Below are 25,839 nucleotides of genomic sequence, written 5' to 3'. Positions count from 1 at the left end.
GAGAAGTGTTTTTTTTATTATAATTATCAATATTATTTTTGCTGGATCTACAAACAAATGTCATATCTTTTTTTTTGGGGGGGGGGGGGGCAGATGTTCTGCTACAATTCAAATAGAAGAATATATTTTTGTTAATGACTGTCCAAAAACCGAGAGGGTTGAAAGAAGGGCAAGTGTATTTTTTTTCTGATTTTGTTAGGGATCCAAGTGAAACCGAAACATTATTGCTGGGGAGATGAGCAGGGGGTGGCTGATCTCCCTCTAGGATTGTCTGTGAGCATCTCGGGTCGTTGGACGCCCAGATCTTCTACGCCAGGGTTTCCCCCCTCCCGGGTGCATGTTTTGGTTTTTGCCCTAGCACTAAACGGCTGACTCAAATAACCAACTCATCATCAAGCTTTGATTATTTGAAGCAACTGACGTGCTAGGGCAAAAGCCAAAATGTGCACCCGGTGGGGGCCCAGGACAAAGTTTGGGTAACCCTGTCTTACACTCCCCTTTAACCCTACACTTACAAACAGGACGATGGATGAGAAACTTACTACCGATGTTGCCAGCTGATTTGGAGGATTGATGGATGGCTCCATGTAGTGTGTATATACCCTCATGAACTGAAACTTGAAGGGGATATGGGGAAGGGCTTTCCTAGGAACTTTTGTCAACGATGCTACCCTTCCCCTCTCATCCTAGTCACAAGCCCCTCTTCTTCCCCTCTCATCCTAGTCACAAGCCCCTCTTCTTTTGCCCTGAACGTTGGGTTTAATTTAATGTTATTACTGTACAAAAACTGGACTTAATAAAATACTGTTTGTAATAAAATGAAAATCACATTTGCGCTGTACAGACTTTCAGACCTATGATGAGCAGAGACTCTTTTTCTACTGCTGATTTTCTCGATTTGGTTTCCTAGCAACCTGGTCTCCCAAACTATGTAAAAGTATTGATTTCTGAAAGGTACAGTATGGGGTGTAGGTCATGAGCACCAATGAGCCTTTGTGTATATATATTTTTTTTTAACTGGGGATATTGCAACATAACATCTTGATTGCTGTGAACACCAACACATTCACATGAACACATGCACAAAACGTGAGAAGGCTTATTACTGTGGTCAGAAAATGAATTCATTTTGCCTCATATTAAAGAATTACACAAGATTTCACAAGTTCACTTATTTTTCTCTAAAGGTAGAGATTTGGGGGAGGGGGAAAAACAAGTGGCAATATATCTTGAGACTTATTTTATAAAAAAAACAAGGAAAGCTTGTATTTTATATATAGATATTATTTAATTTTATTTTTTGAAAATAAAACTTGAAGCTACAGGAATTAATAGATTAAACTTTTTTTGTATTGAAGATGTAATGGTGATGTAAAATGACACTGCGGTCATTCATAGCCCTCTTTGGGGCTGTTTGAGTATATCATGCCATTTTGATGAAATGTACACTTGTATACATACTGAATCACTGTACAAACCATGGCAACTGAACAACTTTTGTTTTGCTTTTTTTCTGCCTAAAGAAACTGGAATTAAGACTGTGTTTAGTGTTCAAATGGAATCTTTGACCACTTTTCTGTTAAAATACTTTGGTGCTTGATGAGAGGAAGCAAAAAATAAATAACTGTTGCTCCATTTTCATTAATTTCTTATTTAAGTTATTTTGGTCTTTTTTTTGCCAATTTAATTGTACAATAAAGTATGTTTGTACCATTGGAAAAATAGCTGTATGTTGAAATGGCTTTTATTTCACTAGCTACATTTCCATCACATGGTGAAATTGGTTGGACAGATAACACATCTATCTCGCCCATTATAGCCAATAATACACTGAACAAAAATATAAATGCAACATGTACAGCGCTGGTCCCATGAGCTGAAATAAGATCAGAAATTTGTTTACTTCCTTGTGAGCATTTTCCCCTTTGTCAAGATAATCCATCCACCTAACAGGTGTGGCATACCAAAAAGCTGATTAAACAGCATGATCATGACACCTTGTGCTGCGGACAATAATAGGCCACTAAAATGTGCAGTTGTCCCAATACAATGCCACAGATGTCTCAAGTTGAGGGAGCGTGCAATTGGCACGCCGGAATGCCCAGCAGAGGTGTTGCCAGGTAATTGAATGTTCATTTCCCTAACATAAACCGCCTTTGTTGTTTTAGAGAATTTTGCAGTACATCCAACCGCAGACCATGTGTAACCACGCCAGCCCAGGACCTCCACATCCAGCTTCTTCACCTGCTGGGAAGTATTTCTTTCTGTAGTAAAGCCATTTTGTGGGGAAAAACTCATTTTGATTTGCCAGGCCTGGCTCCCCATTGTGTGGCCCTATTAGGGCGTGTAAAATTCATAGATTAGGGACTAATGAGTTTATTTATTTGTTTATACATTTATTCAGTATAATACAAAATCAATCACACATTAACAATTAAAATACATTTATTTGGAGTACAATACGAATAATCTCAGACATTGACGGAGAATATAGATGATGGTTTTTGTAGATTTATTACATCACTTTTCTGATTAGACGAGCCATACATAATAAAGTGCAACAGTTCCTTGCTCAGCAGTGAATATTTAAGCAGCAGAAGAAGCAACAAACCACATTTGGCAATAATATAAAATAAGAGCCTTGTCATGGCTACAGCGTCAGCACATAGTTTAGTCATCAGAACTACAGAGTATAAAAACATTTCAGTTCCTCTGTATTTACTAATGCACAAGGTTTCTCCTTTAAAGAATAAATACATTGAATTAATTGTCAGATTGATATATAAAAATAACGACTAGTAATACACAATACCCTTCTGTCTGTCTCTCCTCTCCCTGGAATTAAGGTGTAAGAAGCATTCTCACTTCAAGCCCAAAGGATAAGATGAATAAACATCCAAAAACGGGGCTGCTAGTGTTGCGTTGTGAAGGTGGGTGCGTGCTTGTACAAGCCGTAAAAGCTCTACAGAAACAATAACATCAGGCACTTCCATAATTCCTCGCTGCATTGTGGTCGCAGACGGAGATCATTTTACTGAGTCACGAGCAATTATCACTCTAAACTGCGTGCTCAACTGGGACTGCTGCACAGAAGAAATATCAGCCTGCACAGAGAAGCACGAGATTGAATTTCACTCAACTTTCTAGTTTTCCCCTTTGGTTAACACTATCAACGGTTCCTTCTACTGTGTGAATTGTGATCAAATCAACGCAATATTAGCCCCTTTCAACGAAACAAAACTGTGTAAAATAGTTGATTGTAGGCAGCGCGCATTGGAGTAGGTTTATATTGCATTGACAGGCACGACTCAGGCCCATACTCTAATCTACACAGACCAGTGCGCCATAACAAATCAGAGCTGCAGTATCCCTATATGCAAATAGACAATTGCCAAATGGATCTGTGCCAAGGACTGTGTTTACGGCATGAGTGTTCCGGAGTAGATGGTTTGATCTCAAAACAAGCGCAAGAGCTGCATGTAGCCACGTGTGTACATTTGTTCATGTTCTTTGCTAGTAAGTGAGTTATTAGCCTAGTTAAAGCTAATTTCTCATCAGCAATGGTGGAGTGGTTGCTTCCTACAACGCGTGCATTTCTAGACAATTTCTTAATTATTATAATATATATATATATATATATATATAACCTTTATTTAACTAGGCAAGTCAGTTAAGAACTCATTCTTATGACGGCCTACACCGGTCAAACCCGGACGACGCTGGGCCAATTGTGCACCGCTCTATGGGACTCTCAATCACCACCGGTTGTGATACAGCCTGGATTCAAACCAGGGTGTCTGTAGTGACGCCTCAAGCCCTGAGATGCAGTGCATTCGACCGCTGTACCACTCGGGGGGCAGTGTTATATATTGAGAAAGGCTTGAATAAGCTAAGTAGCCAATAGGCAGAGGGTAGCATAATTGTCCTTTTTCTCTGTAATAATGGTATGGGAATAATAATGAATGTTATTTTCTAAAGCGGTTTCTTGCATCAAACAACAACATTTTCATTCACCTCCTTGTCTGAAGGATAAACAGGTTCATTTCAATCCCTACATGCTTTTTTCCAAAGTGGAATGTAGGCCAACATTGAACACCACACATTGGTTGCTACTGTAGGTTGAATGATAGAACAGCTATTTGTTAAAATGTTATGGGATGCATTTTCCTTCATGGTAGGAAACTCTGGTAAGCCTACATTACGATCAAATAGCCACAGTTGCCTACTTGGCCACTATTATAACTGTAACTTAAAGCGGATACAGCCTCAGTGCGCGCCAGAAGTTGCACAGAATTTTCACAATGTTCAAGTTTGTGCTCAGCAGACCTGACATTTGCTCAGTGCCGAACATTTTTTTTAGGGAACATCGGTAACAAGACCCATCAGTCTAGGCTTGGGAGTGGGATAAACAGGCACTGACCAATGGGAGGCGACAAGGAAGATTCCACAAAGATGACACATCAACATCATGACGTAAATACAGTGCAATTCAGAAAAGAACAGACTGTTCCTAAGTCTGTTTTTTTATATAGGTTTTTGGTTCCACTTTTAAGGTTAGTTTACACTGGATGTGTTGCGCAGGTCTTTAGTGGGTCACCAAAATGTCTTGAGTATCAGTATGTACCCAGAGAGAGGACAGGAGAAAGGCATGCAGGCTGATAAAGCCATCTTGCAGAGGATTTCTAAATCACCACAAGACTCTACTAAGCCACATGTTTATCTAATAACAGTCCAGAAAAATAACTGTTTTGTATAGAAGGATATGGTATACAGTATACTGTGTATAGCTCAATGTAGGAGTGTATGCCCATCTCAATGTAGTCAGTATATACTGTACACTACAGTATGCCTATTGAATGAAATAGGAAGTTAGTGTGGACAGAGGTCAATCACACAGCCAGAAAGGGAAGGGTAAAGGGATGAGGAGAACAAGCGGTCACACAGTCCAAACAGAGTGTAAAGATAACTCAAGAGCCACACTTTCCATCTCTCTCATTCTGTTCCCCGACCAGGTTTTGTCTGTTTGTGCAGCTGTGTGTTTCAGAACTCTAAGCCCCAGCCTCTGAAGAAGCCTTTGGCTGCCAGGGCTTCTTTGAAAGTCACTGTGAGAGAGTTTATGGTGACATCAGTCACGGTCACCTCCCCTGGGCCAATCACTGGGCTCCAAACAGCAGACCGCTCTGACGCGGTCACTTCGTCTGAGCCAATCACAGAACTCCAGTCCTCTGCCCTATCCTGCCCTGAAGGAGGAGAGGGAGAAAGGAGGTGAGGGAGGAGGAGAGGGAGAAAGGAGGTGAGGGAGGAGGAGAGAAAGGGGGTGGGGTGGGGGAGGAGAGGGGGTGAGAGGGAAGGGAAGAGAGAGAAAGAGAAAGGAAGAGGGTAAGATTGCTATGATTGCATCAAGTCTGAAGTAACTGACCGAGATTGATAAGAGCACTGTACATAGTCTACAATACAGTATATACAGGCAATCTATTGCATCTTTGCCTATGCCACACTGACATTGCTCATCCATATATTTATATATTCTTATTCCATTCCTTACTTAGATTTGTGTGTATAAGGTATTTGTTAGATATTGCTGCACTGTCGGAACTAGAAGCACAAGCATTTCGCTACACTCGCAATAACATCTGCTAATCATGTGTATGTGACCAATAACATTTGATTTGAGTACATTGCCTGTAGGCTATGCATAGACTATCTGTGTTGTACCAGGAAGTTTGGCATGTATTGTTCTGCGCCATACATTAAACCCCATTAAGTCAACCCTCTCCCTTGCCACTACTTGTCTGTTTGCTGTGCCAGTTGCCAGCCCTGGATGGGATGGCAGAACTTATGTTCCTGGTTGTCTGCCCAGGGGGCCTCCTGTACTGTACCGACTAACAAGTTGACACACACACACACACAGTAATGTCCTGGTTTAAAATTAGGCCCATTTGGTGAATAGGCCGACTAACAAGTTGACACACACACAGTAATGTCCTGGTTTAAAATTAGGCCCATTTGATGAATAGGCTGACTAACACGCTTACCATTCAGAATGCCACTGCATATCTCTGTCTCTCGCTCCGACTGCTCCTGTCGAGTTTCCTCCTCTTCCTCCATGTCATCTTCCTCTTCTCTCCTTCCCCAATCATCATGTGTGGGGACCTTTGTGGGGTTAGGGGGGCCAGGGGGAGAGGCCAGGCACATGAACTGTGATCTTCTGGGTTTGTTCTTGCGATGGGCCAGGCGGGGGTGCAGGCTCCGTCTACAGGCCCCATAGGTTGGGTCCTCTGCCTCAGACTCCAGTGAGCGAGTCAGGGAAAGACGTAGGCGAGCTGGAGGTTTCTCTAGGGCCTTATGGGCGCTCCGGAGATCCATGTTGTAAATAGTATTCTACAGAGGGGGGAATAATAAAGATGTCTTATACAGCAGTTGTGTTTCTCCAAGATCATTTCCCCTTTACTTAGTATGCCAACCTATTACGCTGTCTCATCTAAGATTGCAAAGTTAACGGAATCTCCAGTAATTTTGGTAATTAACAGAAAATCTATGGCAATCTACATAACTTTGGTAATTTATACTAGAATAACTGTACAAAAATGTATTCATATACAGTATGATTTTTTTTATTTTTAAATGTCCATTCATTTCTAGTAGATAGACAATATGGTTCAAGAGAAAATAGCCCAATTAATGAAAAAAACTATCAACAATGGCATTATTTTAAATTAACTATGCAACTCTTCCAACTATTTACTTTTTTCACAACTATTCTTTAGATAAAAATCATCTTATTCAATGATTCATATATTTTACATGTGATAGTCACAGGTGTTTGTAATAATCTCTGGCCCTATCTGAAGTTCCCAAACAGGCCACTAGATGTCTTTTGTTTGATATCTTTCAAGGATTTGATGTAATCTAAAACTTCTAAAGTTTCCAGTAATATACCCTTCCTTTGCAACCCTAGTCTAATCAGACAGAGAAGTTATATATAACATGCACCCATCCCACCTGTAGTAGAAGCCTTTTAGCTTTGGGTCCTCTCTTCCGGTACCCCAGGGCTCTGTCCTTCTGCTCTCTGGTGGAATGGTAAGATCAGTCAGTACAAACAGGTATAGTTTACTATGATAGTACTGTGTACTACTACAGTGCAGTTATCAGTACTATGATATTTGTTAGCTAGGTAAGGCCTCTACGTAATGCGCTCTATAGCATGCAGGGTCTCTTGGACTTACTTCTCATCATAGGTCTGCACCAGACGCTGGTCCAAGATGTGCTCCTCTGGTTCCCATGTACTGTATCTGTACAGATAGATATCGCCGTGGTTACTCATCCATCCAATAATACTCTGCATGACTCATTGTCTTAAATTACTGGATATGATGATGATGATATCATAGTGATACTACTCACTTGGGTGGCCATCCCTTCCACTTCAACAGATATTCCACGTTTCCCTGTGACACAAAGTTGGAGACAAGCACCAGTATGGGAGAGAGTAGAGAGTGTGTGGGGGAGGATGTTGATTGTGATGTTGCTATGCTTACAGTCTCCCCTCCAAGCACAGAGATAGGTATCCTATAATAACCTTTGAAAATCCAGGAAATGTATGTCTTCTCATCTAAACTATGTCATCATGTCAATACCGGGAACTCATTCCAGATGACGTTATCATATAGCTTCTCGACTTTGACAGCTCCTAGATATCATGACGTTACCGCACATGAGCGCACTGGTGAATGGAGAGAATTGGGATCCTCACAAGATCCTCACAAGAACCCCCCACACACACAAAGAAAATTACATAAAATGTGCGGGTAGGCCAGATTATTCAAATACAACAATATTAGACAGCATGCAACGTTTTCCCCTATGTAACGGGACTGCATGGCTATAATAACGGTTGATGCGCGCCTGCACCGACAATGACTCATGCACTTACGGTATCGAGTTCACTTTTAATGCAGTGCGAAATACGATATTAAAAGACCTAACACTTACAAGGATTTAGTAGCATACATTAATTCACGTCTATTGAAGCGCGTCAAAATGGGGCCGCGTTTTGCGCCCTAATAACCCACAAACCTGTATTTCTAATTTCCTCCGCGAAACTGCGTAGCTCTTCACAAATCCACAATAGCGTAACTGTATAACCCGCGGGCTATTATTCTGGCAACGTACAGGACTGAAGGCAAGGTTTCGGTTCCGATATGATTATTCTGTTTCACATTATCTTAGGATAGACAGCTGGCACCCTGACTATACTGTAACGCAATGGCAACACGCTCCACTTTATGTTAAAGAGATACACTCCCCCCACTCACGCCCCCTTATACGTTTATATTCAGTGGATACTGGATATGAATAGGCTACTGGTAAGTGCTTTTCAATATAGCAGGCTGTGTTCCTTATTGTATCTAGTCTACCCTAGAATGGATATTCTCCCAATTGCGTACTTGTCATTATGCAATTATGTTACATGCATTTTATTTCCAATATGAATACCTTACCTTTCTAACTCTTTTCTTGATTATTGATTCCACAGCAAACACTTGTTCACCAATCGCTGACAGCTCCATTGGTCCAGCACAGAACGTTCTGCCTGCTCTTTGAAATAGATTGATCCAGTACAAACGAGAATAACTGATGTTAGTTTAGCTCTCCGCTATAAAGTAACTGTATACAGGCAATGACAAGTCTCTACGCGTCGCGTTTCAAAAACTGCTGTTTTCTCCTCCCCCAACCCTCCCTCTACAAACTGAGCATTGTTTTCGTTTAAGTTGGAGCTGAATTTCTCCCTTCCACTTCCTTGTACCAGATATTTCCGTATGTACAGTGACTTCTCAAATCTGCGACACATCTGCACTGCTTGGCGCGTCCCCGTGCTTCCAAAAGCTCGTCCTAGGCGCGCTCTTCGTTCCACAGCGCCAAAGCAACGCTGTCAGCTCGAGCCTGGAGCTAACGCTGGAACATGGGTCCGCGCACGCAGATGACACACAAGCAGTAGCAGGAAAATAAAGTAGCCAACTCTTGGCCCATTTCTTATAAATGTGCTCGATTCTCCATCCAAATTCCAACAGCAATTTCACTCAAGAAATTAAGCCACATCCTCACTAAGGAGTGTACATAAAGTGCCATTACAAGCATTTTATTTTTGTGAAAAACAAGAGAAAATAACACAACCAGGACCCTTCAATAGAGGGGAGAAGGTGGGTGGGATTGTCATGGCAAAAACAAAATCCTCTGTCACCACAGTTTCCCCCCCCAAATACCCTGGTTTAAAGTAGTGAGGGGATTTTCTACCTGTGAGTTTGGTTGCCCAACATGAATTCCCCTAGGGGAAGCCTCAGTCCAACAACCTCATTGATTTGTCTCATGATTAGTGATAGTCGCAAATTATTAAATTATCAGTTTAACCAGCGATTGGATGCTCAGATGAATAGGAAAAGTGTTGGGCTTGAGCCAATGAGGAGCAAAATTCAACAACCCCTCTTTAGGTAGAGAATAATGCCTGCTTCCTCTGTAAACACATTAAAGCTATGATCAAGTCTTCAATAATACACAATATGTTGTTGTGATGATAAAGACCCATCAACCAACACAAATTCCTCAAATGGCTGATTTCAAAACTAACATGGTCTGGCTGGACTCATGTCGTTCTTTCACTTTTTCCTTCTACACATGGATCACTTTCTCTTTCTATTATTCGCTCAACTGTCAACCTTTTCCCCTCTTACTCCACTTCTCACAACTCACTCAGCATTCTGGACATTTCAGCCATGGCATCTACAGATGGATCAAAATCTAACAGTGCATTTTCAGTGAACAATTCTAAACCTTGGGTATAATAACAATTTCTACTGATTCCACAATTCTGTATATTTGGCAGGTGGATTTTTGCAAATAACTATTTAGCCATGGTCAATTGCTCAGGAGTTTTTCTTTACTACAAAACAGAAAATAACTCCCCCTGGGCTGTGACTTGCAGATGGTGGATTTTCCTAATCAGATCACATTGAAACCCTCCTGGCTCTACCTTGTTACAGTATCCAGCCATTCGTCAATACCTGGGCCTAACACAACCTTAGCTTAGAATTCTAGTTTGAAGACAGGAACTAGCAAGGATTTCTACTAACAGACAGATGGCCTCAGCAGTAACTGAGAGGATAAAACAGCTGCATACACTGGCATACACTGGGGGGGGGGGGGGGGATTTAGTGTTGGCCGAGTGGAAAAAACTAATTGTGAGTGGTGACAGAGGAAGACACTGAGGTAAAGGAGATGTACAGTCGTAGTAGAGCAGAGAAGGACACAGAGATACAAAGAAAAAGAGAGAAACATAAAAGACACATCAGTGAATATACAGTACAGGGGTAAACAGGAGGGGGGGAGGGAGAGAGCGAGAGATTACACAGTCACACGCCTCCCATACTTGGAAACAGTAATATACAACAAAAAATAAACATTGAAAAATAATCAATATATAAACACAGAATCCCAAACAGTATGTTCATAAATCTAAGTGTTGTGTAGTGTGAATTCTTCGTGACCTCCCTGTATGCGTCCATTTCCTTCATCACTTCAGGTTTCAGCCAGAGTCCAGCAATGGGTGAGGAAGCAGAAAAAGTACATCCGGCCAGTGCGCATCTGTGTGATTGGCTGAGCACAACCCCACCTGCTTTTCAATCTATACCCTGCTTGGACCACGCCTGTTATCCTGAGCAGCAACTGGGAAAAGTCTAATCCGGTAGAGAAAAGGTTGGCAGGCACATTCAATCAACAGCCATCTGACCTCCATGTTTGGTGGACCTCCACCTCCTCAGACACCACCAATAAGAGCTCACAGTTTTTCCCTCTCAGCTGGTGACGCAGGAACTTCCTGTTGTGTGGATGGAATTAAAAGAACAGAAGAATAAAGATATCAGCTTGTTATTCATTATGCGTTAGACAAAGATCGATCACCATTGTGGATGGCGGCCGTGGAATGATCTATTATTTAGCAAAGGGAATGAGACTCAATGAACCTCTCATGTATTACTATGAGGCATCATCTAGTGGATACATAAATATACCTTGTTACTTTGGATGCTCCACAATACACAGTGCATTCAGAAAATATTCAGACCCCTTGACTATTTTGTTACAACCTTATTCTAAAATCAATTAAATGTTTTTCTCCCCTCAATATAAAACACAATATCCCATAATAACAAAGCAAAAACAGGTTTAGATTATTTTGCAACTCTATTAAAAATAAATAACAAATATTACATTTCCATAAGTATTCAGACCCTTTATTCAGTACTTTGTTGAAGCACCATTGGCAGCGATTACAGACTCGAGTCTTCTTGGGTATGACGCTACAAGCCTGGCACACCTGTATTTTGAAGTTTCTACCATTCTTCTCTGCAGATCCTCTCAAGCTCTGTCAGGTTGGATCGGGAGCGTCACTGCCCATCCAGGTCTCTCCAGAGATGTTTGAGCGGGTTCAAGTCCGGGCTCTGGCTGGGCCACTCAAGGACATTCAGACACTTGTCCCGAAGACAATCCTGCGTTGTCTTGGCTGTGTGCTTAGGGTTGTTGTCCTGTTGGAAGGTGAACCTTTGCCCCAGACTGAGGTCCTGGGCGCTCTGGAGCAGGTTTTCATCAAGAATCTCTCTGTATTTTGCTCCGTTCATCGTTCCCTTGATCCTGACTAGTCTCCCAGTCCCTGCCGCAGAAAAACATTCCCACAGCATGATGCTGCCACCATGCTTCATCGTAGAGATGGTGCCAGGCTTCTTCCAGACGTGACACTTGGCATTCATGCCAAATAGTTTAATCTTGGTTTCATCAGACCAGAGAATCTTTTTTCTCATGGTCTGAGATTCCTTTAGCTGCCTTTTGGCAGACTCCAAGCGGGCTGTCATGTGCCTTTTACTTAGGAGTGGCTTCTGTCTGGCCACTCTACCATAAAGGCCTGATTGGTGGAGTGCTGCAGAGATGGTTGTCCGACCGGCAGTTTCTCCCATATGCACAGAGGAACTCTAGAGCTCTGTCAGAGTGACCATCGGGTTCTTGATCACCTCCCTAACCAAGGCGTTTCTCCCACAATTTCTCAGTTTGGACGAGCGGCCAGCTTTAGGAAGTCTTGGTGGATCCACACTTCTTCCAGTTAAGAATGATTGAGGCCGGGCTTCCCAAGTGGCGCAGTGGTCTAAGGCACTGCATCGGAGTGCTAAATGTGCCACTAGAGATCCTGGTTTGAGTCAAGGCTCTGTCACAGCCGGCCGTGACCGGGAGACCCATGGGTCGGCGCACAATAGGTCCAGCTTTGTCGGAGTTAGGTGAGGGTTTGGCCGGCAGGGTTGTTCTTGTCCAACAGCACACTAGTGACTCCTGTGGTGGGCCGGGCGCGGTGCACACTGACAGGGTCGCCAGTTGTACGGTGTTTCCTCCGACACCTTGGTGCGGTTGGCCTCCGGGTTAAGCGGGCAGTGTGTCAAGAAGCAGTGCGGCTTGGATGGGTTGTGTTTCGGCTCTCGACCTTCACCGAAGGGACAAGACTGTAAACTATCACGAAATTGGGGAGAAAGAGGCATTTAAAATACACACACACAGTTGAAGTCAGAAGTTACATACACCTTAGCCAAATACATTTAAACTCAGTTTTTCACAATTCCTGACATTTAATCCTAGAAAAAATTCCCTGTCTTAGGTCAGTTAGGATCACCACTTTATTTTAATAATATGAAATGTCAGAATAATAGTAACGAGAATGGTTCCAGCTTTTATTTCATCCCATTCCCAGTGGGTCAGAAGTTCACATACACTCAATTAGTATTTGGTAGCATTGCCTTTAAATTGTTTAACTTGGGTCAAACGTTTTGGGTAGCCTTTCACAAGCTTCCCACAATAAGTTGTGTGAATTTTGGTCCATTCCTCCTGACAGAGCTGGTGTAACTGAGTCAGGTTTGTAGGCCTCCTTGCTCGCACACGCTTTTTCAGTTCTGCCCACAAATTGTCTATAGGATTGAGGTCAGGGCTTTGTGATGCCCACTCGAATACCTTGACTTTGTTGTCCCTTAGCCATTTTGCCACAACTTTGGAAGTATGCTTGGGGTCATTGTCCATTTGGAAGACCCATTTGCGACCAAGCTTTAACTTCCTGACTGATGTCTTGAGATGTTGCTTCAATATATCTACATAATTTTCTTTCCTCATGATGCCATCTATTTTGTTTAGTGCACCAGTCGCTCCTACAGCAAAGCACCCCCACAACATGATGCTGCTTCCCCCGTGCTTCACGGTTGGGATGGTGTTCTTCAGCTTGCAAGGCTCCCCCCTTTTCTCCAAACATAACGATGGTCATTATGGCCCAACAGCTCTATTTTTGTTTCATCAGACCAGAGGACATTTCTCCAAAAAGTACAATCTTTGTCCCCATGTGCAGTTGCAAACCATAGTCTGGCTTTTTTATGTTGGTTTTGGAGCAGTGGCTTCTTCTTTGTTGAGCGGCCTTTCAGGTTATGTCGATATAGGACTCGTTTTACTGTGGATATAGATACAGTGCCTTGCGAAAGTATTCGGCCCCCTTGAACTTTGCGACCTTTTGCCACATTTCAGGCTTCAAACATAAAGATATAAAACTGTATTTTTGTGTGAAGAATCAACAACAAGTGGGACACAATCATGAAGTGGAACGACATTTATTGGATATTTCAAACTTTTTTAACAAATCAAAAACTGAAAAATTGGGCGTGCAAAATTATTCAGCCCCTTTACTTTCAGTGCAGCAAACTCTCTCCAGAAGTTCAGTGAGGATCTCTGAATGATCCAATGTTGACCTAAATGACTAATGATGATAAATACAATCCACCTGTGTGTAATCAAGTCTCCGTATAAATGCACCTGCACTGTGATAGTCTCAGAGGTCCGTTAAAAGCGCAGAGAGCATCATGAAGAACAAGGAACACACCAGGCAGGTCCGAGATACTGTTGTGAAGAAGTTTACAGCCAGATTTGGATACAAAAATATTTCCCACGCTTTAAACATCCCAAGGAGCACTGTGCAAGCGATAATATTGAAATGGAAGGAGTATCAGACCACTGCAAATCTACCAAGACCTGGCCGTCCTTCTAAACTTTCAGCTCATACAAGGAGAAGACTGATCAGAGATGCAGCCAAGAGGCCCATGATCACTCTGGATGAACTGCAGAGATCTACACCTGAGGTGGGAGACTCTGTCCATAGGACAACAATCAGTCGTATATTGCACAAATCTGGCCTTTATGGAAGAGTGGCAAGAAGAAAGCCATTTCTTAAAGATATCCATAAAAAGTGTTGTTTAAAGTTTGCCACAAGCCACCTGCGAGACATACCAAACATGTGGAAGAAGGTGCTCTGGTCAGATGAAACCAAAATTGAACTTTTTGGCAACAATGCAAAACGTTATGTTTGGCGTAAAAGCAACACAGCTGAACACACCATCCCCACTGTCAAACATGGTGGTGGCAGCATCATGGTTTGGGCCTGCTTTTCTTCAGCAGGGACAGGGAAGATGGTTAAAATTGATGGGAAGATGGATTGAGCCAAATACAGGACCATTCTGGATGATGGAGTCTGCAAAAGACCTGATACTGGGATGGAGATTTGTCTTCCAACAAGACAATGATCCAAAACATAAAGCAAAATCTACAATGGAATGGTTCAAAAATAAACATATCCAGGTGTTAGAATGGCCAAGTCAAAGTCCAGACCTGAATCCAATCGAGAATCTGTGGAAAGAACTGAAAACTGCTGTTCACAAATGCTCTCCATCCAACCTCACTGAGCTCAAGCTGTTTTGCAAGGAGGAATGGGAAAAATTCAGTCTCTCGATGTGCAAAACTGATAGAGACATACCCCAAGCGACTTACAGCTGTAATCGCAGCAAAAGGTGGCGCTACAAAGTATTAACTTAAGGGGGCTAAATAATTTTGCACGCCCAATTTTTCCGTTTTTGATTTGTTAAAAAAGTTTGAAATATCCAATAAATGTCGTTCCACTTCATGATTGTGTCCCACTTGTTGTTGATTCTTCACAAAAAAATACAGTTTTATATCTTTATGTTTGAAGCCTGAAATGTGGCAAAAGGTCGCAAAGTTCAAGGGGGCCGAATACTTTCGCAAGGCACTGTACTTTTGTACCCGTGTCATCCAGCATCTTCACAAGGTCCTTTGCTGTTGTTCTGGGATTGATTTGCACTTTTTGCACCAAAGTACTTTCATCTCTAGGAGACAGAATGCGTCTCCTTCCTGAGCGGAATGACGACTGTGTGGTCCCATGGTGTTTATACTTGCGTACTATTGTTTGTACAGATCAACGTGGTACCTTCAGGCGTTTGGAAATTGCTCCCAAGGATGAACCAGACTTGGGGAGGACCATCATTTTTTTTTCTAGAGGTCTTGGCTGATTTCTTTTGATTTTCCCATGATGTCAAGCAAGAGGCACTGAGTTTGAAGCTAGGCTTTGAAATACATCCACAGGTACACATCCAATTGACTCAAATGATGTCAATTAGACTATCAGAAGCTTCTGTTCTGGAATTTTCCAAACTGTTTAAAGGCACTTAGTGTATGTAAACTTCTGACCCACTGGAATTGTGATACGGTGAATTATAAGTGAAACAATCTGCCTGTAAAAAATTGTTGGAAAAATTACTTGTGTCATGCAAAGTAGATGTTCTAACCGACTTGCCAAAACTATAGTTTAACAAGAAATGTGTGGAGTGGTTGAAACTAATTTTAATGACTCCAACCTAAGTTTTTTTGGCACTAACTAACTAAGTTTTTTTCTCCAGATCTGTGCCTCAACACAATCTTGTCTCGGACCTCTACAGACAATTCCGTCAATCTTATGGCTTGTTTTTTTTTCTCTGACATGCACCGTCAACTGTGGGACCTTATATAGACAGGTGTGTGGCTTTCCAAATCATGTCCAATCAATTGAATTTACCACAGGTGGTCTCCAATCAAGTTGTAGAAACATCTCAAGGATGATCAATGTTAACAGGATGCACCTGAGCTCAATTGAGTCTCATAGCAAAGGGTCTGAATACTTATTCAAATTAGGTATCAGTTTGAACATTTTCATACATTTCTAAACCTGTTTTCGCTTTGTCATGATGGGGTATTGTGTGTAGAGTGATACACATATATACACATATTTTAGAATGAGGTTGTAATGTAACAAAATGTGGGAAAAGGGAAGGGGTTTGAATGCACTATGTAAAATGAGCAATGCAAATTATGATGGGCTTAATCCAATGGTCAGGACAACATAATTGGGATGACACACCCACACACGCTGTACCTGAGCTCATCAGGGTTTCCGATGGTGTGTGGGCTGCGTAGTTTGGAGTCGAGGTTGTAATAGACTCCGTCCACCTCCCGCACCCCTATCCAGTGCTGCCGTTTGAGTGGCAGGCGCAGTGGACCCCATCGCAGATTGGACGGGACGTTCAGGATGAAGCCTGTTACGTTGGACAGAGCTATACTGCCCACATCCCTGCATGAATACAATACACAAGTCAATCACGCAGTCCATTGGTCTTGCAGGAGTGGATTTTCAGTAGCTACTTGAATGTTGTAAAATCCATGATGATGTCTGTAGGTCATAGTGGGGTAAGTTGAGCCAAGGGGTTAGTTGATCCACCCCTTGTTTCTACGAAACCATACACAAAATGAATCATGTGACCAAATATTTAGGAAGAGAGAAAAAGAGAGAAAAGGTCCCAAAAAGTTAGGTCCCCCAAAAAACAGGATTTTAACAAAGTCAAATACATTTGTGTTATAGGTTTCATGATGTTTGTATATAAACCAAAGTATAAATCAAAGTAGATCATTTTACACATTAGGGTCTCTATAAGCTACAATATGAGGTCCTAAACCTGGCATGAAAGTGCATCCTTGTAGCTGTGTGGGCTAATATAGTCAAAATGTTTGACTAGGTGTAAATTGAGTCTATGGCCACCATACCCCATACAAATGATCATTACATTATCAGTTTTATGCATCGTATATATGCATGAACTCATTCCCTGAGTGTATACATCATGCCTTGTGTATACAAAACATAAAACAAGCAGGGGTCTAGCCCCCCCTTGAGGTTCTTGAGAGAGCAGCCATGGAAGTGAGACGAGGGAAGATTCGAGCAGCAGCAAGGAATGAAAAAATAGAATGACACTGAAGGAAATTACCAAAGTTACGATAGATTGGTAATTAACAGAACATTTATGGCAAAATTACTGAAGATTTCGGTAACTTATTTTATGATATGGAGTCTGAGCTTGGTAAACGTATCAAGTCTCAGTTTCATTGGCTAGTAGCCTCAAAACGAAGTTGATCCGCCTTACCCTGTCCCTATGCTGAACCTAGAAAGAAAACATTTCCCGTGACATTTCCCGTGACGGAGTGATGCTGAATGTAAAAAAATAGCTCAACTTGTTTTGATTTTCAGAATCTGTTTGGGTAATCATGAGTAGCCTATTCCTTGTTTTATTACCTTGTGCTCTACAGGGATTCACAATGAAGAGGATATGGAAATAAGCCTTCATCTTTCCTCTATTGCTGGTGTACAGCCAGGGATTGAAGTTACCTAAATTGAGCAGGGCTGAGCTGACTGAAATAGTTGCTGACAACAGCACATGCACCAAACCGGAGAGCAGTAAACAAGATGGAGAGTATGAACAAGCATTGCACTGTGGTTCCAATGGCTCAGTGGGTTGAATGGTGTTTGCAACACCAGTGTTGTGGATTTTGATTTTCCTGCATGGGCCAAATGCATTACTTTGGATAAAAATGCATGAAAACTCTTTGCATTTTTCAATTTAAAATTACCACCAACAGAATGTTATATATAAGGGGCATACAACCATCTCTGAAGATTTGCTGCGAAGAGAGAATTACTAATGTATTCTGTTATTAACCCTACAAATAGCATTGTTGGGAGATATGGAAATCTATAGTCAACAATATAATAAGACTATCATATTATCAGCAAATCTGCAATTGAAGCCTTGCTCTGAGTTCAAAGTTTATTTTCTCATGTCCAATCAATGGAAAAATGTACTCCGAGAAAGGCTTCAATTGAAGATTTGCTGATAATACACTGCTCAAAAAAATAAAGGGAACACTTAAACAACACAATTTAACTCCAAGTCAATCACACTTCTGTGAAATCAAACTGTCCACTTAGGAAGCAACACTGATTGACAATACATTTCACATGCTGTTGTGCAAATGTAATAGACAACAGGTGGAAATTATAGGCAATTAGCAAGACACCCCCAATTAAGGAGTGGTTCTGCAGGTGGTGACCACAGACCACTTCTCAGTTCCTATGCTGATGTTTTGGTCACTTTTGAATGCTGGCGGTGCTTTCACTCTAGTGGTAGCATGAGATGGAGTCTACAACCCACACAAGTGGCTCAGGTAGTGCAGCTTATCCAGGATGGAACATCAATGCGAGCTGTGGCAAGAAGGTTTGCTGTGTCTGTCAGCGTAGTGTCCAGAGCATGGAGGCGCTACCACGAGACAGGCCAGTACATCAGGAGACGTGGAGGAGGCCGTAGGAGGGCAACAACCCAGCAGCAGGACCGCTACCTCCGCCTTTGTGCAAGGAGGAGCAGGAGGAGCACTGCCAGAGATCTACAAAATGACCTCCAGCAGGCCACAAATGTGCATGTGTCTGCTCAAACGGTCAGAAACAGACCCCATGAGGGTGGTATGAGGGCCCGACGTCCACAGGTGGGGCTTGTGCTTACAGCCCAACACCGTGCAGGACGTTTGGCATTTGCCAGAGAACACCAAGATTGGCAAATTCGCCACTGGCGCCCTGTGCTCTTCACAGATGAAAGCAGATTCACACTGAGCACATGTGACAGACATGACAGAGTGTGGAGACGCCGTGGAGAACGTTCTGCTGCCTGCAACATCCTCCAGCATGACCGGTTTGGCGGTGGGTCAGTCATGGTGTGGGGTGGCATTTCTTTGGGGGACAGCACAGCCCTCCATGTGCTCGCCAGAGATAGCCTGACGGCCATTAGGGACAGAGATGAGATCCTCAGACCCCTTGTGAGACCATATGCTGGTGCGGTTGGCCCTGGGTTCCTCCTAATGCAAGACAATGCTAGACCTCATGTGGCTGGAGTGTGTCAGCAGTTCCTGAAAGAGGAAGGCATTGATGCTATGGACTGGCCCGTCCGTTCCCCAGACCTGAATCCAATTGAGCACATCTGGGACATCATGTCTCGCTCCATCCACCAACGCCACGTTGCACCACAGACTTTCCAGGAGTTGGCGGATGCTTTAGTCCAGGTCTGGGAGGAGATCCCTCAGGAGACCATCCGCCACCTCATCAGGAGCATGCCCAGGCATTGTAGGGAGGTCATACAGGCACGTGGAGGCACCACACACACACTACTGAGCCTCATTTTGACTTGTTTTAAGGACATTACATCAAACTTGGATCAGCCTGTAGTGTGGTTTTCCACTTTAATTTTGAGTGGGACTCCAAATCCAGACCTCCATGGGTTGATACATTTGATTTCCATTGACAATTTGTGTGATTTTGTTGTCAGCACATTCAACTATGTAAAGAAAAAAGTATTTAATAAGAATATTTCATTCATTCAGATCTAGGATGTATTATTTTAGTGTTCCCTTTATTTTTTTGAGCAGTGTACAATAGTCTTATTATATTGTTGACTACAGCAAGAGGAAAATCAGGGAATCTTTGCTTTTACAGAGACATGGCTTACGGACAGTTCACCCGACTCTGCTATTCAATCAGGCGGTGTATGCTATCCTCATCAACAATTCCTGGTGTAACAAAGTTGAAAACATCTTGAGCTCCTGCTCACCCCACCTGGAGTTTCTGATGGTAAAATAACACCCCTATATGTAGAGGGAATTCACGTGTTTTATTATCCCAGCTGTGTACATACTTCTACAAGCAAACATCAAGGCGGCACTCAGTGAACTGCACAGGAACATTAGCTAGCAAGAATTCGCTCACCTGGAAGCAGTATTTAATGTCGCGGGAGATTTTGACCAAGCAAGTTTAAAACAAATTATTCAAAAGTATCACCAACATGTATCCTACAAAGAGGAAACAAAGTACTGGATCATGAGTGTACAAAGCACTCCCCCGCCCCCACTTCATGTCTCTGTTTCTACTCCCCCATACAAGCAGCAACTCAAGAGGAGGCCACCAACACAATAGTGAGGTGCTGGACAGAGGAAGACTCAATGATGTTTTGAGGATACTGATTGGAATTTGTCCAAGATTCATCCACTCAGGATTCATCCATCAACATTGAGGAATATACATTGTCATTCACAGGCTTCATTGGGAAATGTGTTGACGTTGTATCCACAATAACAATCCGGACATATCCCAACCAAAAACCCTGGATGAAGGAGAAATCCATACCATTCTGAGAGCCCGTACTGCATTCAATCTCAGCAGAACAAACCCAGAAGAATCAATGACGCGCAACACATACAAGCAAGTGGGTACAAGCGCCACAAATCCATTAGGGACGCGAAAAGACATTACAAACTCAAACTTGAATCGATGTTTGACAATTCAGACTTGCGACGCCTTGTGATAAGGACTTCAGGCTATCACACACTACAAAGGAAAATCCAGCTGTGTGGTGACCACTGAAGCCTCCCTCCCAGCTGAAGATATTGTGTGCTCGCTGCAAGGCAGACAATACCGAGAAATCTAGGAAGGCTCTCGTTGCTCCAGACGACCACCAGGTGCTTCCATGCTCCGAGGCGAACGTGAGGAAACTCTCAAAAGAGTGAATACTCACAAAGCTTCCCTGGCCGCATCCTCAGAGTGTGCGCTGACCAGCTGGCGGGCGTCTTCTCGGACATCTTCAACCTGTCCATTTCCCAAGCTGTAGTCCCCACATGCCTCAAGGAGACAACCATCGTCCCAGTGCCCAAGAAAACCAAGGTGCCCAAATGACTACCGCCGCGTCACCCTCACCCATTATCATGAAGTGCTTCGAGAGGCTGGTCACGGCCCACATCAAGGCCAGCATGTCAGACACACTGGACCCACTCTAATTTGCTTACCGCTCCAACAGATCCACTCAAGATGCCATTTCTATCGCTATTCACTCGACTCCAACACATCTGGACAAGAGGAACACCTATGTGAGAATGCTGTTCATTGCCTCCCGGGTGGCGCAGTGGTCTAAGGCACTGCATCGCAGTGCTAGCTGTGCCACCAGAGATTCTGGGTTTGAGCCCAGGCTCTGTCGCAGCCGGCCGCGTCCGTGAGGTCCATGGGGCGACGCACAATTGGCCCAGCGTCGTCCGGGTTAGGGAGGGTTTGGCCAGCTTGTACTTGTCTCATCGCGCACTAGCAACTCCTGTGGCGGGCCGGGCGCAGTGTACGCTGACCAGGTCGCCAGAGGTATGGTGTTTCTTCCGACACATTGGTGCAGCTGGCTTCCGGGTTGGATGTGCATTGTGTCAAAAAGCAGTGCGGCTTAGTTGGGTTGTGTTTCGGAGGACGCATGGTTCTCAACCTTCGCCTCTCCCGAGTCCGTACGGGAGTTGCAGTGATGAGACAAGGCTGTAACTACTACCAATTGGATACCACGAAATTGGGGAGAAAAAAGGGCAAACAAATTGTTTTATAAAAAAAGAGAACGCTGTTCATTGACCACAGTTCAGCTCCCTTACCGACGGGCCGACGGTATCTGAGCATGAAGTCTGATACGAACAGGGCATCTACAAGCCATCAGACTGCTGAACACTTGAACTGGACACCTGCACCGACTCTCCGCACCTTGGCACACATGCACTCACTCCCCACAATTGCTGCTACCAGACTCTTATTTACTATTACTGCACAAGTTAAACATTTGACCCCTTATCCCCCCCCTTCTCTGATATGTGCAAATACCGCACTATAAAATTGTGCCTTTGATGTTTGATGGATGTTATACTTACGCTAAAAAGTTTATATTCTACTGAGCCATTTACTTTATGTTCATCTTCTTATCTTTTATTATTTCTTATTGTTGTTGCATTGTCCAGAAGGACCCTGCAACTAAGCATTTTGTTGGATGTTGAAACTTGAATATTCATCTTTAACTTACAATATGTGAATACTAAGCTATTAGAAAGATTCTAAAATGTATTTAAAATATTTGTCAAATGTATGTTACAAAAAAGCTGTCTAAACAAAAACAAAAATGTAAGTTACTTTTGTCCTCCAAAGAGGGAGACTGGTAAATAAAAAATAAACAAAAATGTTAAATAACTAGATAGGGTAGACCATATAGCTTTAATAAGAACAGAGGTGTACCTTCTTTTATCCCACCAGACAGCCTCGAACCCTCGGGTCTGCAGGGCGGCCATAATGACATTCACATCATAGTTCCCATTTCCCAGCACGCTCTTCTTGTGGGGGGTTACCAGAGTGCCGGGAGAGAGTCTGTGGAGAGAGGGACGAGATAGTGAGGACAGAATAAACGAGAAAGAAAGAGTGTAAAAAAGGGAGAGAGATGCAGAGGGGGGAGAAAGAAAGAGGAATATGAGTGAGAGAGAATGGAGAAGATAAATCCCTCCCCTAGAGCAGTGTTTCCTAACTCCAGTCCTCGAGTACCCCCAGAAGCACACATTTATGTTGCAGCCCCGGACAAGCACACCGGATTCAATTAGTCAACAAATCACAACACCCTCAATGAGTTGATTCAGGTGAGTTTGTCTGGGGTTACAACAAAAATGTGTTCAGTTGGGGGGTACTCAAGGACGAGTTGGGAAACACTGCCCTAGAAGACACAACCTTAACCGCTCACCTCTGGTAGATGTCCTGGAGTGTATCCCTGCTGAAAGCCGCCCCGTCCTGGAAGACGTTATTGAGCGCATGCAGAGCACACAGCTCCCGCCGTTGCTTCTCGTGGTAGATGGGGGTTGGAGGCGGGGCCGGAGGGGTCGAGATATCATGTTCTCTCAGGTTCGACCTCTCCTCCCCCCCTCCCCCCACCTCACCCCCCACCATCCCTTTCTGTTTGCTTAGCTTCCATGGCATACAGCCCAGGTCCTGCAGCCCTCCTCCCCCCCTCCCCTTACCAGAAAATGGAGTACTCCCCATCACTGTCACCCTGTCGCTACGCTGACACAACTACCATCGCCATGGCAACCGCTCAGCTGCTGGAGGGGCGTGCATGTGGCAAGGGAAGGGGGAGGTGGGTTACTGGGTGACACTGAGGTGGGCCAGGCCACTTCAGCTAGCCTGCTGTTTCAAAAGTGCTGACTGGTAGAAAATTTTAAAAAACTGCTGGAAAACAAAAATGTTCCAAGTGTGGAGTAAGGTCCAGATTTAATTATGAGAGCAAAAAGGAGGGTGTGAACATTTATGCAGCTACGTCAGAGTAAAAAGATTACGAACCCCCAAGGTCACATCTATAGCTAAACAAATACTAGGCAGAGAAGCAAGAGCATGCATCTCTTTTTTCAACTTCCTCCATTCTGACGTCTGTCCTCGTGATTTTTTTTTTTTTTGCACCTCAACTGTCAGACTAAAGTTTACTAGTTCTTTCCATTTCTAGAGAACCCAAAGAGTACCACGGTTCCACCATGAGGAGTCAGTTCCAGTGGAAAAGATGAGGGACTTGATACATGAGGCTCAGTGATGTGTAGACAGACAGGACTCCTTAGGAATACAACTGAGGTAGGAAGACGAGAGGCAGAAATGCATGTTAAATAAAGTTGTCACCACCCAAATCAAGTGTTTGTCATGCTGAAAGAAAAAGATAGGAATTACCAGGTGTTTTTCTAAAGCGTTCTGTCAGCAGTGGTCAGAAGGAAGGAACAAGAGGGTTAACATTTATACTAGAAGCTGACTCAATAAGAGAAGCAGGCTTGTGGAATAGGCAACATCACACTAAACTGATATAGCTTGACAACAGGCGCAAGAGTCTAGGCATTCTTCACTATTATGTGACACAAGTGATATTTACGGATGAACGAAATATGTTTAAAATCTACATGATAAATGAATCGCTCTAGCTAAAATCCAGTGCAACGACTAGATTATACTATGAGCAGCTAGCTGTACACGCCACTCTTGATAGCGTAAACATGCATGTGAAACCTTTCATATTTCGTAGATGTTTCTGTTGCCACATACCTTTCTCTTTATGCGATACTACTGTAGTAGGCATGTCATAATCCTGGTGAAATTAATCGTTTAGCTTCTTTTCCTGGGTTGTTTAGTCCTTTGTCTTTTGCACTTTTACCCCCCCCATCTAGCTCCGTAGATCTCCATGAGCATGCGCAAAGCGTCATTCGCTTGTCATAGCCTGCGTCAGACCTATCTGCGTAATGTAGTCCCTCCCGTGAGACTTCGAAACCCGAGATTTCAGTTTATTTTCATATAAAAAAGGGCGTGACCAAAAATGTTTCACAATGTATCTTTTGAAAAAAACATCCGATCTCTCCAAACCTAAAAACGGACACAATTAATGGAAGTACTCTTTTGATTTAGAGTTACACTACCAGAAAATACAGTCACTGCATTTATTTTGAGGCATTTTTTTTAAAGCTTCAAATAAATGATGAAACCATGGAAAAAGAGGACACAAGATATTGACATTGTTTTTACATAACAAGCTGTTACCCAACAAGCCCAGGCCAAGTCTTACATACTAAACAATAATCCATGCAGAGACAAGGAACTCATGCGGATCAATTCCCCAAACAAGATAACAAACCTAGAATCCAAAAGTGACAAAATTATCACAAAATTGCACATACACTACACTCCCTTACATATTTATTTGGACAGTGAAGCTAAACCTTTTACACTGAACAAAAATATAAAAGCAACATGTCAAGTGTTGGTCTCAAGTTTCATGAGCTGAAATAAAAGATAACAGAAATGTTCAATATTCACAAAGAGTATTTCCCTAAAATGTTTGGTTTACATCCCATTAGTGAGCATTTCTCATTTGCAGAGATAATCCATCCACCTGACAGGTGTGGCATATAAAGAAGCTGATTAAACAGCATTAACATTACACAGGTGCACCTGGTGCTGGGGACAATAAAAGACCACTCTAAAATGTGCAGTTTTGTCACACAACACCACAGATGTCTCAACTTTTGAGGGAGTGTGCAATTGGCATGCTGACTGCAGGAATGTACACCAGAGCTGTTGCCAGATAGAGAAATTAACATTAAATTAACGTAAGCCACCTCCGTTGTTATGGAGAATTTGGCAGTACGTCCAAACGGCCTCACAACTGCAGACCACGTGTATGGCATCATACGAGCGAGTGGGTTGCTGATGTTAACGTTGTGAACAGAGTGACACATGGTGTTGGTGGGGTTATGGTATGGACAGGCATAAACTATAGACAATGAACACAATAGCATTTTATAAATGGCAATTTGAATGCAGAGATACCGTGACAAGATCCTGAGGCCCATTATCGTGCCATTCATCAGCCGCCATCACTTTGCTTTGTCATTATGGGGTATTGTGTGTAGATTGATGAGGGAAAAAAACAATTTAATACATTTTTTAATAAGGCTGTAATGCAACAATAGGTGGAAAAAGTCAAAGGGTCTGAATACTTTCGCAGAATGCACTGTATGACACTTTCAAATTAGGGACTAGATACATAAAGTGCAACATTCATTTCTAAACGGTAAAATATATGTATGAAAATACCCTTAAATAAAAAGGTGACGTTCTGTACTGTCACATAAAACATTTGATCTTAAAACCAAAATGCTGGAGTAGAGCCAAATTAAAAAAGTTAACTTCACTGTCAAAATAAATATGTAGGAGAG

The 25,839-nt window shown here is 42.8% G+C and overlaps 3 protein-coding genes across 5 annotated transcripts in view; 1 reads left to right on the top strand and 2 right to left on the bottom strand.

The window, feature by feature from the left end:
• LOC110498762 (histone acetyltransferase p300) overlaps window positions 1–1,724 on the top strand; it is a 51,645-nt gene extending 49,921 nt beyond the window's left edge. Inside the window, exon 30 of the mRNA XM_036955543.1 lies at window positions 1–1,724. This exon is cut by the window's left edge and continues 1,657 nt beyond it. The gene's annotated coding sequence lies outside the window, so the exon portion shown is untranslated.
• A 2,764-nt stretch (window positions 1,725–4,488) lies between these two features.
• Window positions 4,489–8,980, bottom strand: LOC110499099 (chromobox protein homolog 7). The gene is made up of 6 exons (XM_021575996.2): window positions 8,502–8,980; window positions 7,405–7,448; window positions 7,227–7,292; window positions 7,003–7,069; window positions 6,036–6,381; window positions 4,489–5,240 (listed from the first exon to the last, which is right to left on the bottom strand). Exons 1-6 carry the CDS (start codon window positions 8,568–8,570, stop codon window positions 5,041–5,043), a joined length of 792 nt encoding a protein of 263 aa, XP_021431671.1. The 5' UTR covers window positions 8,571–8,980; the 3' UTR covers window positions 4,489–5,040.
• A 132-nt stretch (window positions 8,981–9,112) lies between these two features.
• LOC110499100 (josephin-1) lies at window positions 9,113–24,347 on the bottom strand. Of its 3 annotated transcripts, XM_021575997.2 has the most exons (6): window positions 24,173–24,347; window positions 23,807–23,827; window positions 22,839–23,708; window positions 22,346–22,474; window positions 16,325–16,519; window positions 9,113–10,870 (listed from the first exon to the last, which is right to left on the bottom strand). In XM_021575997.2, the coding sequence occupies exons 3-6, from the start codon at window positions 23,132–23,134 to the stop codon at window positions 10,768–10,770; spliced, it is 723 nt and encodes a 240-aa protein (XP_021431672.2). In that variant the 5' UTR covers window positions 23,135–23,708; window positions 23,807–23,827; window positions 24,173–24,347; the 3' UTR covers window positions 9,113–10,767. The 3 variants fall into 3 exon arrangements, with proteins under 3 accessions (XP_021431672.2, XP_021431674.2, XP_021431673.2); XM_021575999.2 differs by lacking the exon at window positions 23,807–23,827 and having other exon boundaries at window positions 22,839–23,782; XM_021575998.2 differs by lacking the exon at window positions 23,807–23,827.
• Window positions 24,348–25,839: the final 1,492 nt, after the last annotated feature.

Source organism: Oncorhynchus mykiss, chromosome 20, assembly GCF_013265735.2.
Source record: "Oncorhynchus mykiss isolate Arlee chromosome 20, USDA_OmykA_1.1, whole genome shotgun sequence".
Lineage (NCBI taxonomy): Eukaryota > Metazoa > Chordata > Actinopteri > Salmoniformes > Salmonidae > Oncorhynchus > Oncorhynchus mykiss.
This window is presented reverse-complemented; position numbering and strand designations above follow the sequence as displayed.

Excerpts from the sequence above, each read along its gene's own strand:
- LOC110499099 (XM_021575996.2), bottom strand. The coding sequence starts at position 8,570 with ATGGAGCTGTCAGCGATTGGTGAACAAGTGTTTGCTGTGGAATCAATA. Across the intron at positions 6,382-7,002 it reads CTAAAAGGCTTCTACTACAG|AATACTATTTACAACATGGA; the intron begins GTGGGATGGGTG and ends CCCCCTCTGTAG. Across the intron at positions 5,241-6,035 it reads ATGCAGTGGCATTCTGAATG|GGCAGGATAGGGCAGAGGAC; the intron begins GTAAGCGTGTTA and ends CTCCTCCTTCAG.
- LOC110499100 (XM_021575997.2), bottom strand. The coding sequence starts at position 23,134 with ATGGGGAGTACTCCATTTTCTGGTAAGGGGAGGGGGGGAGGAGGGCTG. Across the intron at positions 22,475-22,838 it reads CTCCAGGACATCTACCAGAG|ACTCTCTCCCGGCACTCTGG; the intron begins GTGAGCGGTTAA and ends CTCTCTCCACAG. Across the intron at positions 16,520-22,345 it reads GTCTGGTGGGATAAAAGAAG|GGATGTGGGCAGTATAGCTC; the intron begins GTACACCTCTGT and ends GTATTCATGCAG.